The 12542-nt window shown below is 30.8% G+C and overlaps 2 protein-coding genes across 3 annotated transcripts in view; one reads left to right on the top strand and one right to left on the bottom strand.

Moving 5' to 3' along the window:
* Window positions 1-309: 309 nt before the first annotated feature.
* Window positions 310-7418, bottom strand: LOC111617762 (prefoldin subunit 4-like). Its single transcript, XM_023359050.1, has 4 exons — window positions 7267-7418; window positions 3531-3636; window positions 2074-2140; window positions 310-589 (listed from the first exon to the last, which is right to left on the bottom strand). Exons 1-4 carry the CDS (start codon window positions 7303-7305, stop codon window positions 388-390), a joined length of 414 nt encoding a protein of 137 aa, XP_023214818.1. The 5' UTR covers window positions 7306-7418; the 3' UTR covers window positions 310-387.
* LOC111617761 (protein disulfide-isomerase TMX3-like) overlaps window positions 7305-12542 on the top strand; it is a 38928-nt gene continuing 33690 nt past the window's right edge. For both annotated transcript variants that reach the window (XR_002755473.1, XM_023359047.1), the window contains exons 1-2: window positions 7305-7445; window positions 7521-7575. Coding sequence is in view for 1 of the 2 variants with exons in the window: in XM_023359047.1 (XP_023214815.1) it covers window positions 7406-7445; window positions 7521-7575 (95 nt within the window). In the remaining variant the exon portion in view is untranslated. The remainder of the gene's footprint in view (window positions 7446-7520; window positions 7576-12542) is intronic.

Below are 12542 nucleotides of genomic sequence, written 5' to 3'. Positions count from 1 at the left end.
TGTTTATTGACTAAATATACATTTCAGCATATGAAACTTGGGACTCACACTTGCATCACATTGTAAGAGTTGAGCTGTATATATACTGTAGTTCATTTAAAACCTCTAAATATTTTTTTTTATAGTTTAGAGGACTATTTTGGATTATCTGTTTTCCATGCACACCTGTACACTAATTAGTAAAGATAATTGGAAGTTTTAATGTATATCAGATTCAATGATTTTGTTTTTTTATAGTACTTTAGAGAAACAAATTGATTTGAAACACAATACATGTATACATTCTTTGATTAATGTGTTACAGTATTACATGTAATTTCAAGTCATTTATTGATTGAAAATAAGTTAGAAACAGTATGTAATAGATTACAATATTTGGTTCAAGTATTAGTTGTCATCTGGTTCCAAATTAATATTACTTCCAAATTTTGCATACAACTGAACTTTCAGCTCTGACATAGTTTGTTTGATTGCTTCACAATTTGCTTGAATATTTGCTATTTCAGCATTTATTGATTCCTCAGTCTTATTTAACATTTCTTCAGTTTGACTCTGTTCAAGATTAACAAATACCTCACCTAACATATATGTAATTATATGTTAAGGAAACACTTTATGTAAATAAATAAAAAAAGATACAATACTTATATGAAATGTGCTCCAACACAACATAATTTGTTTTTAAAAAATTGTTTTGAACAGCCATAACCAATAACAAGGCAATTCTTCAGAATTTATATTGGATTTTCTAAAGATGATATACTTGAATGATAAAAGTACAACATTGGATGCCAACAAAATCAGTTGGCATCTAATATTGGCACAACAAAATCAGTTGGCACAACAAAATCAGCATTTATATTGGAATTGAAAAAAAAATTTATATTGGATTTTCTAAAGATGATATACTTGAATGATAAAAGTACAACATTGGATGCCAACAAAATCAGTTGGCATCTAATATTGGCACAACAAAATCAGCATTTATATTGGAATTGAAAAAAAAATTTATATTGGATTTTCTAAAGATGATATACTTGAATGATAAAAGTACAACATTGGATGCCAACAAAATCAGTTGGCATCTAATATTGGCACAACAAAATCAGTTGGCACAACAAAATCAGTTGGCATCTAATAATGTTTTGATTAATTGGTAAATGTAAGGCACCAGAATAATAAAGCTATATAGCTGATTACATGAAAATCCAATGAACTTGAATAAGAGCAAAATTGATGAGGAACAAGAAATGACAGTTAAAGTAATACATCTTAAGACTTAAATTATGAAGAAATGAATTATATTTCAATTCAGATCTCTCTTGGCAGTGTTTGATACTTTAGCACATAGCCAATCAACATTCATTGTTTTAATTTTACTGCTCATGTGCATCAGCTTTAAAAGAAAATAATGTAGGCATATATTTAAAGAAAACTTATTTATCAAACATATCTATAAAATGCATTTATAATCAATATGGTGAGCTTTTTTGTTGGCTATATTCCTAACTTTATCCAATTGTTGGTATAGAATATTTGCATCACACAGTTTTCCAAAATATATATGGACCAGGTATAATTGCTCTTCTTTATCTGCTGTTGCTTTACGTTTGCTTTTTATTAATCTTCCTAGAAGTTTATGTTCAATTTGAAATTGAACTTGAGGAATGAATTTGAAATTGAACGTAAACTTCTAGGAAGATTAATAAAAAGCAAATGTAAAGCAACAGCAGATAAAGAAAAGCAATTATACCTGGTCCATATATATTTTGGAAAACTGTGTGATGCAAATATTCTATACAAACAATTGGATAAAGTTAGGAATATAGCCAACAAAAAAGCTCGCCAAATCAGAAAGAAACTCAACAAAAAGTTCCAGTGGTTATGCTCAAATAATCAATATGAATACTTTAAAAAAAATCTATTTAAAATTAAACTTCAATATAGAGAACTTCATGAATTTCATTATACATGATATTTTTAGAAATCATAAATTCTCTCTTATAGATATGTTATAAAAATTCTACACAAAAACCATAAAAATATTTAACAACAAATTAAAGAAAAGGATATGGAACTGTATCATTTTCATCGAGCATTAAAAGTTCATCTTTTGCATCTTCTAAATTTTGTAATTCTTATATAAAAAAAATATAAAAAAAAAATACATAGGGCTTATTAGAAATTTAACTTGTATTTATTTACTAATACATAATCTTTTCATTAAAAATATTCAGATAATATATACAATTACATCTATTAACAAATTATTCTATTAATTATTAATATTACTATATATATCATAATAAAAGAATACAAAAACATAAAACAAAAAGCAAAAACTTAATAACAAAAACCAATATGTCTCTTACAATTTAGTAAAGGAGTAAGCAATATTTATTATTGTATATTTTTCATTAGTATAAATATATTCAAAAAAATATATTAATATACTGATAAAGAAAATTGCATTTTTAGATCAATCAATATTGGCTGCATTCAGCAGATTAACAGCTATAACAGGGAAGAGGTATGGCAGTGATAACTGTTATGTAATGGTAACAAATCCTGCTAAACAATGAAATACAACTTATTACAAAAAGCTTTGTCCTTTAATTATTATATTTTTTTCTCTTCTATCAATATAGCTACTATTAATGAGGACTTATCACACCACGATCAAAAATGTGACCAGATTGGAACATTTTATTCTTTTAATTAACTCAAAAATATACATTTTGTTGGAGTAGACAATTTTCATAATAATTGTAGTTTAAAATTTTCCATAAAAGTTTTCTTCTTTCAAGTACAATTTTTTAAATTAAATAATAGTTTAAAAAAAAGTTGTTTATCTTTTGTACACATTAAAATATTAAAAAACAATAGATACTGATCACTTAAACTACATTATTAAATATCTATTAGTTGATTAATGTTCATCAATCTCTGAGTGAGTTATCAATAGTGTGTGATAAGTCCTAACAAGAGCTAATTATAGTACTCAGATAATTAATTATAATAGTGGGACAAGAAGTGTAATAATTAAGTTATTGATTTAATAATGTTACAATGTAACTCTATAAATTGGTATTGTAATCACTTCAAAAACAACTAGACATTCTCTATACCAGCAAAAGCTTTAATAAACAAACATCTTGAACCTTTTAAAGACCATCATCAGGTTATTATATCAAACGAAAATGATCAAGAAAATTTGAATTGTTTGTTTGAATTTTCTTCACCATTTTCATTCAATGTAATAATGTGATGAAGGTCTGTAAACGGTTCAAGATGTTTGTTTATTAATTGCTGTATAGAAAGTGTCTATTTGTTTCTGATTTAATAATTTTGATTTTTCATGGTAATTAATACAAAAACTTTTAGATTTATAGCTGAAATTATTACAATAATTAACTGCATTAATTTTATATCTTTTAAATCATATTTTTCTAAAGAAAACAAAAATATTTAAAATCTGCATTATCATCAATATTGTACACTTTATAATATTCTTTATAAATTAAATTGTACTTGTTTTAATTTTAATTCATCACTAAGATCTTCAAGTCTGGCATTTTGACGAGCAAATTTGTTAATTTTTTGCTGATCTTCATAAGTAACTTGAATATCTGAATCCTAAAAAAATTACATAAATTTCAAAATTATATTTTACAATTATAATCAGTTTATTTTCAAAAACATAATATTCAATACAAATATCTTAAGATCAAAATATTCACTGTTTGTTTTCAAAATTGTTTTTAAGTATAAATACAAACACACAAACAAACAAGCATTTATTTATTGTGACATCGTCACAATGCTCGGCTGCAATTTTTTATCATATTTTTGATTTATTTAATTTAAAATATATGCTCTCCACCTCAAATCAGTAGTGTCTTGCTCCATACATCATACTTTTCCTGTTAGAAATAGTCATGCTGGTCATCTATCTAACTCCTTTCAGAGGAAGTTTTGAATTGAAATAATATAACTTCTCATTTGCACCAGAAGTTCATATATAGTTCATTGGGGCCTCCTGCCACCAATCTTTCCATACCTGGTCTTGATTTTCATTTACCTAACACCATTCTCGAGATTAAGAACAGACAGACGGATGACAGTGGGAATTTATGGGTCTATAATTTCTACAAATTGCAGCACAATAAAGGAAAGACATAAATTATTTTGGGAAGCTACTGAATGAGGAAAATCCAACTGTACTATGCAAAGATAGAGAGACAAATGAAGAAGTGGCAGCAGATATAAGCAAGGAGGTGGAGAGCACATAGAAAAATAAAGAATGGAGAAAAAAAAACAGGAGCTGATCAGATCTCAGCTGAGGTATGGAGATGTTTGGACAAAGAATGTTGATATTGTATGGGATCTTATTAAGAAGCTGTAGCAGCAAAAGAAGGTGCTAAATGAGTGGAGGAAAAATGTTTTTGTGCCATTTTATGAAGGAAAAGATGTGCAGGAATGTGAGAATTACAAAGAAATTAAATTAATGTCCCAATCAATGCAGATCTGAAAGAGAATTGTGGAAGGACGGTTAAGGCAAGAGATAACTATAGATGAGTAACAGCAGATGCAATCTTTGCTCTAAAGCAGCTGATGGCAATGTTCAGAGATTCAGGCATAACTGCACATGGTATTCAAAGACCAGGAGAAAGCATATGACAAAGTGCCTAGACAGGAAGTATGGAGATGTATGAAAGTAAAGGGAATGCCAGGAAAGTATGCAAAGTATGTAAAGGAAATGTGTGAGAGCAATGACTTAAGTATAGTAGTATAGGGTGCATTTACTTTTAGCTCTGATCTCACCCCTAGCGTGCTCAGCCTGTATACTTTTTGTTAGCTACCAATGAGCATGGCATTTACTTTTTGCACCATGACGTCATTGCTAGCATTCCTAGTGCACTTGGCATGCTCGGAGAATTTACAACGAGCTTGGAGTTTGTTCAAAGATGGCGGCGTCCATTACTGTGTATACTTTTACGAGCATGCTAGTATGACGTCAGGCAGCACTAGGTGTCAGCTCAGCTAGCAAAAAGTAAACGCACCCATAGATGTGACAGAGTGAATCCCTCTGTCACACAGGGCTCAGCCCTTAGCCCATTTCTGTTCAATTTGGTAATAGATATTTTGGCAGATGATGTGAGGAGCAAGGCACCATGGAATATGCTGTTTGTGGACAACATTGTTCTATACAAAACATCACAAAATAAGGTAGAGAAGAAGCTGGAGAAATGAAAAAAAAAACCACTGGGGAGAGAGAGCAGAGTAAAGACAGTATATAACATCTAGTGGAGGGGATGTTATATACAATTCCATGATGAAAAGTTAATAACTGCTTCCAAATTTAAGTATCTTGAATCATACATAGCAAGTAACGGAAGAATACAGTGGAACCCCGGTTAACAAACGTCCTGGTTAACGACCAAATCGGTTAACAAACTATTATTTTGCAAAAATTTTGTCTCGGATAACGAACAAAATTCAGATTACGAACTTAACGGCTTTTTGTGTCAAATTTGTAAGCTTGCCGACTTTTAGGGAAAATCAGTTAATCATGTGTCGGTGATGGTCTAGGGTCCATTCGTATGTTGGTGATGGCAGAGGAGACAAAGATGACAAGTATTTTATAGTGAAAATAGTTTATTAGAACGGGAAGATGCTTACATATTTGAGGTAGTTGGAAATGGCTTATCTACAGTATTTTCTCTCGGCACTGAGGAGTGGCGTATCACTGGTCCTACGATAGTGCAAGCTGATCAGTCGTAGCCCCAGAGCGAATGAGATGGGTTCGCTTGGTACAGAAGCGATGGTAGGTGACAGAGCCGCAAGACTGGAGCAGTCCGCGAGACACAACACAAATTTTAGTGGGAACGACTTCAGGCTTAATCCAGACGAAGACAACACAGATTAATCGCCATAGAATTTTTAGGAAAACTGCGTTTTGACCTTGATATTCGGGGTTTTTATAGTATTTTTTCCTTGAATCTCACCTTACGATTTGTCCTGCGTCCCATTCCTCGCTTCCCGATTGTTTTCTTTTTGTCTCCAGGTGAAAACCGAAACCAGATCAGGTCACGAGAAAGGTTTGTTCTGAGGCGTTTATTTGACACCTGTTTGTCGACTCTGATCGGAGATTGTTGATAAACCTACAAGCCTTTCGCTCATAATTTAGCCTATTGTTTCTGCTATCTGTCATTTTAGAACTTTAACGATCGTATGTGATGTTTTATATACCCATCAAATCTTTCCTTTTTTCCGAAAATTTAACGTAGATCGACTGTTTATGAGTACGTTTTCCTATATTTTCATTAAAGTAAACCCATTTTACAAATAAAATTACAAAAATACTGACGGCTAGAACGGATTAATTGTATTTGCATTAATTTCTATGGGAAAAATTGCTTCGGTTAACGAACGGACTCGTGGAACGGATTACGTTCGTTAACCGGGGTTCCACTGTATAGTGCAGAAATCCAATATAGAGTTCAGAGTGGATGGCTGAACTGGAAGATGATGAATGGGATACTGTCTGATAAGAAAATAAGCTGTAAAATGAAGGAAGATTATAAAAAACTAGGCACGACCTGTATTGATGTACAATATGAGATGTGGGCAATTACAAGACCCAGGAAAAGATGGAGACAGCAGATGAGAATGCCAAGATGGATGTGTGGTGTGACAGAGGGCAGAATTAAGAATGATTACATAAGGTGAGTCCTATAATAAGAAGATGCAGGAAAGTAGACACATGGAGAGAAGCAAGAACTATGTAGGAAAGAGGATTGGAAAGTTGGATGTGATAGGGAGGGGGATGCAAGAAAGACCAAAGCTGAGATGGAGACACAAGGTGGCAGAGGATCTGAGAGAGAGGAAGCCCTGATAGAAAGAAGTGGAGAAGACAGATTAAAGATGGAATGCCTCATATAAACATAGGAAAAGCTAAATCAAAAAATGAAATAATAATTAAATTTGTAAATGGGTAGACTTCATAACGTTTTTTTCTCGAATAAGATAGATGTTCATTTGTATTATACATCGACAGAGAGCGAAACACCCACATCCAGGGCGACAGTATTTCGCGGCACATTTATATTTTACAAATAGTTAAAATTATATATTCACGATTAACTAAGTACATATAATCGCCGAAGTGATTTCTTCCGACATTTTTTTCAAAATAAATATTCTCTTAATAATAAAACTTATTCGTAACAATATAAAATGGCAAACAAACAAAAAAAAACTCACAGCATGGAAGGAACCCGAAGGAACAGTGGTGGCCGCCATATTGATATAAAAATCTCGGCCAACAGATGGCGCGGTGAAAATGGGATTTACGTGATCCGACGGTGGAAAAATTGTTCGGCTTTTACGATTAAAAAACAAAATGAGTACAGTAGCCTTACAAACAATATTATTTATTTTGGGTAAATAAATTGCATTTCGAAATGTTTATTACCGAAATGTATGATTTTTTTTAAATATAATTATTTACATTTCAGGTTTATATTGCGTTGTTTTCATTCAAGGAAATAGAGTGTCCGAATTAAGCGATAGGTAATTTTATTGTTTTTAATTTTATTAATATTCTTAGACGTATTCAATAAAATAATCATCAGAAATATAAATCTATATTCTTCTGTGTTCAGTTTATATATGTATTATCTTAAGAAGACATTTTTCATTGTAAACTTTGATAAATTTAACTACAATTTATCCTAGCATATTTTAATTATTAAATATAGAATTAAAACTGTGAGAGACAATGCACATTTAAATAATCCTGATTTAAAAATTGGTAGTATTATAGAAGGTGTATAGCAGTGATTCCCAAAGTGGTGCTAGCAAAGTAAATGTAGGGGATGAAAAGATGCAAGGAGGAAGCAGTTGGAGGCAGAATCCTACCAAACCGTGACCTTAGGCGAAAGTTTGGGTCGCCGACAAACCTTTCCCTTCCATCTGTTAAAACGGGTAAGAAGAAACATTTCTGGAGAACAGATGGGTTTCTGGATGTTGAGAACAATGGCTGCATTCAGCAGAGTCAACAGTTGTAACTGAGCAAAGGTGTTTTGATCGGTAGCTGTTACGTAGTACATCTGCTGAATGATGAGTGATGTATGTGTTGGAACAAAAAGCAGCTATCATTGGACAGTTTCAGGTAGCAATAGGTAACATAAATGAAAGACACTACTAAATGTTATGTCAAAATTCCAAACATGTTCCAAAACAATGCTACTGTAGAGGACATTAGGCAGAAAAATACTCAACAGCTCCAGAACTGTTGATTCTACTGAATGCAGGCAGTGTTTGGCAAGGACACAAAATGTGAGGTTCTTAAAAAAGCTTTTCTAAGAATACTACAAGTCTCTTGCATGACGGAAAATGGGTTGGGACATTGGGTATAAGTTTATGGAACCAAGGAGACATTGTCTTGAAAAAGTTTGGGAATCATTGATGTATAGCATTTGGGTTAGTGACAAAAAATTCCATGTGTTTTGCAAATGTTTATCATATATGTCTCTTTTAAAAAAATTGAGAGATAAAGTGATGCTATATACCTTCTGTAGTACTACCTTAAAATTTAATATCATTTACAAGAATACTTATTATCAGTAATAGATTTTAATTTATATTTAATAAGGATATTTTATTAAGCAAGGCTTCTATAAATAGATACAAATTAATATCAAAGTATTAAAATATTTTTTATAGTCATAATGTGTCACAAAATATTTAATTCTATTCAATGAGATCATTTATCTTTTGCAATATGGTAATTAGATAGTATTTTTCTGTAATTTAATATAATTTCGCTCTGTATTTTTAAGAAAATTTCTGTATTGTTCCTTTAAATAATTTACATAAACACATCAAATAACCTTACATACGTCAGCACACAGCTTAATACTTCAACAAACACTTTAATTAAACTCTAGCTAATGTTTTCAGCTCTTTTTGAAGGCCATCATTAGGTTATTACTTATTACTTTCTTTCAAATATAATCAGAACATTGAATACTATACAACATCAAATCAATTTCAAACTATGTTTCATATTGCCATTGGTCAAAATAAATTACATAAAACAATTTAAATAACCATTATATCATCATCATCAAAATCAATAAGATAAAATAAATAAAATAGGATAAAACCATCCTATAATATTAAAGTCCTTCAGGTTCACTCTAGTTATTTAAGAATATTGTACAGTGTTTACTGTACAGTGTCACTCCAGGCCCTGGAATTATTGCCCTCTTCCATATGAAATAATATCAAGTTATTAAAATCAACAAAAACAGCTTTTATTTGGGAAATGCTATTAATCTTAAAACATAAACTGATTAAGCCACCAATACTTAAAGTTTCAGATTATTGGTTATATTTACAAAAATTACTCAATGAATACTCTATTTGCCCACCTTATTACATTTCCAAAACTTTTTTGAGTAACTCGTATTTGGCATTATTGCAACACTTTATTTAAAAACTGTTGATTAAAAATTGGGTTCTTTTTTGTTAACTGGATGCTGGTTGTAACATTAATCTGATGCACAATACCATTGCTCTGCTAAGACTATCATGTTTAACTATTTAGCCCATGCGACTGTGCCGGCTTCGAGTAGTCCACTTGATTGTTCATGGAGTACATGATGTTATATAGTTTTAGGGGGTGTGGGGCCTCCCCACCTGGGTGCTGAAAAAGAGTGAGTGATAATAAGCACCGAAGCACATGACTATATGCACATTGTGTAGAATAGGCAATATACTGATACATATTAAAAACTGATCTTTGGAGGTGAATATTTCGTGAAGGATCAACAATTCTGTGGGTGGTGTGAAACCCCTCATTCAGAGCTTGAACCTTACCATATCAGTTGGTGTTCCATTAACAGAAAAGTACCAAAAATTGTTGTACTTATTTGTTTTTATATTCTTTAACTTTTATTTTTATTTTGTATTTTCAAACTAGAAAAAAATTGTATGTGTAATTTTAAATGTGTGTTCAAATTTTTGTGTTCTTGCACACACTTTTTGTTCTATTCAAAAACCCATTTGTCCTAAAAAGGCATTTTGTAACATCAAAATCATTAGATTATGTTTCTTTGAATAGGCTTAGTTTGGGTTTTTTATCTGATCATTTTTATACTCAAAAAATGGAATTTCCTTTACTAATAATCATTTAAATAAATTGCTATAAATGGTATAAGCACCAAAAAAAAAAATATTTTATTTGTTAATTCATCAAAAAAAAACTGATGGATTAACAAGTTAAATCTTTATTGAGTTATTGTCAAGTACTTAATACATATGCAGGTGATTTAAATTTAAAATATAATAGCGTTGATTATCAGAATGTTAATCATCTGAACCAACTCCAGTAAAAAAAAAATGTTATGTAAACTTTACAAATGTAAACAAGTATAATGTAAGCAAGTTTACATTATACTTGTTTCCATCATATAATAACATGCTTACTTTTTATTCTTTATATAAATGTGAAAATTATTGCTGAAGCTATATGAAACAATTAGGTAAGTTCAAAATAAATTTACTGTACATATACTAATATAATGTACATTATTTCAATATTTATTGGAATCAGGTACATATTATTTCCTGAATCAGTTATCTGATCAGTGGCGTATCCAGGATCTGAACTAGAGGGGGGCAACTCATATTAGTTTCGAGGAAGTAGGGAGTGAGATTTCATGACAGATGGCTCTAGTCTAGTCACAATATTTATTATTTAAACTGATACTAAATTGATATGTCTATGCTGTATGTCTGTGTATCAATTACTACACTTTACTTTTTCTTCTAAGGAGGGGCAGCTGCTCCTCCCTGCCCCTTGCTGGGAAGCTGCCCTTGTATCTGATGATGATGTTTTCGTTTTTTATGTTAAAATAGTAACTGCTTTAAAATATAACATTATGTACACTAATTTAGTTATGATTTTACTTTGTTTTATATAATTTGGATAATTTTATGCATGTTTGATTATCCAAAGAATTTTATTAACAAAACTTTTATGGATACAATTAGTTCAGATAGACGATGCTTTATTGTACATACATCTGCTGGTAGCATAAGAAAGTTCCTGAAAATATTTTTATTTCTAAAATTTGTTACATGCAAGGAAATTAAATTTCTTTACATGTCCTTCAGTAATGTCCTTGAGCAGCAACACATTTTTGCCAGTGTTCATACATCTCAAAGCATCTCTGGAAGCCATCTTTCTTACTTGGTGCAAGACCAATGCAGATCCAAGGGATAGCTGCATGGGCCTAAGCTATCTTTGTTGACACAAAAAAAGAATTTTAATTTATTTGTTTGAACCTCAAGACATTGCTTTTAAAAACATTAGTGATTGTAAACACACTCCAACAACCTCAGAACACAGCAAAAATTTAATAACTATAGTGTTTTAGATGGTTTTTAATGAATTTTCTTAAATAGAATATACAATGGAATGCCAACATTCTAGAAAACAAATTTTAAACATAGTGATAGGACCATTAACCAATCATAAAAAGAATGCACAACTACAAAATAATTTAAAAATAATAAGACAAATAATAACATAACAAATAAAGTAAAATCAATACTAAACATAAATATATATAAGTACAATAAATACAAAAATAAAGAAAATAAAAAATAAATAAAGTAAAAAAACTAAAGGGTTCATTTACTTTACCAAACAAATAAAAATCATATGGTGCAAGATCCAGGCAGTTCCAATGCAGTGATGTTATGTTTCATTAGATACTATTTGACCAAAACTGACCAATAGACATTAACATGAAGGAATAACCAGAACTTATGTTCCTGTTTGTTGCATCTTTTATGTCTCATTCATCTATCAAGTAGTAAAGAATTTCCACATATTCTTTTTTATTTACTGTTCATCTTAGGAATAAATTCAAAGTGGACAATGCCATGGATATTAAAAAAAGACTTCTAACATCACTTTTCCCCTTGATTCTATTTTGCAGGTACTTTGTACTTCATTATGATGATGATCTCCACTCAGTAGATTGCATGTTTGACTAGGGATCATACAGAAAACACCATCTTTTGTCCTATGATGATGATCCCCAAAATTTTATCTCTGTCAACCATATCAATAAGGTCACCTGCCAAACTCATCTATGTTTCTTGTTGTTCATCTATCAGAATCTTTGGCAGATGAGCAACAGGGAAACACAACATACATTCAGTTGTTTATATTAGATATGATGATAAAGGCCATGTAAAATTCTAACTACAGAAGCAATTTTGGTAATAGTTGTGTGCCTGGGATATCTCATATTGATCTGTACTGTACATGTGTTCTCATCAGTCACCAATATTTTGGGGCTGCTAGTGTACAGATTATTGGTGACACTTTCCTGCCCTTCTTGAAAGCACTTATGCTATTTAGACTCATTGTACACCTTATTTCACTCACTGTATGTTTAATGTTTCTACTGGTGTTTTGTTCAATAAAACATAAAATTTGATGTTAGTGCATTTTTCCT

Source organism: Centruroides sculpturatus, unplaced genomic scaffold (assembly GCF_000671375.1).
Source record: "Centruroides sculpturatus isolate CEXI.00-Female unplaced genomic scaffold, Cexi_2.0 scaffold1227, whole genome shotgun sequence".
NCBI lineage: Eukaryota > Metazoa > Arthropoda > Arachnida > Scorpiones > Buthidae > Centruroides > Centruroides sculpturatus.
This window is presented reverse-complemented; position numbering and strand designations above follow the sequence as displayed.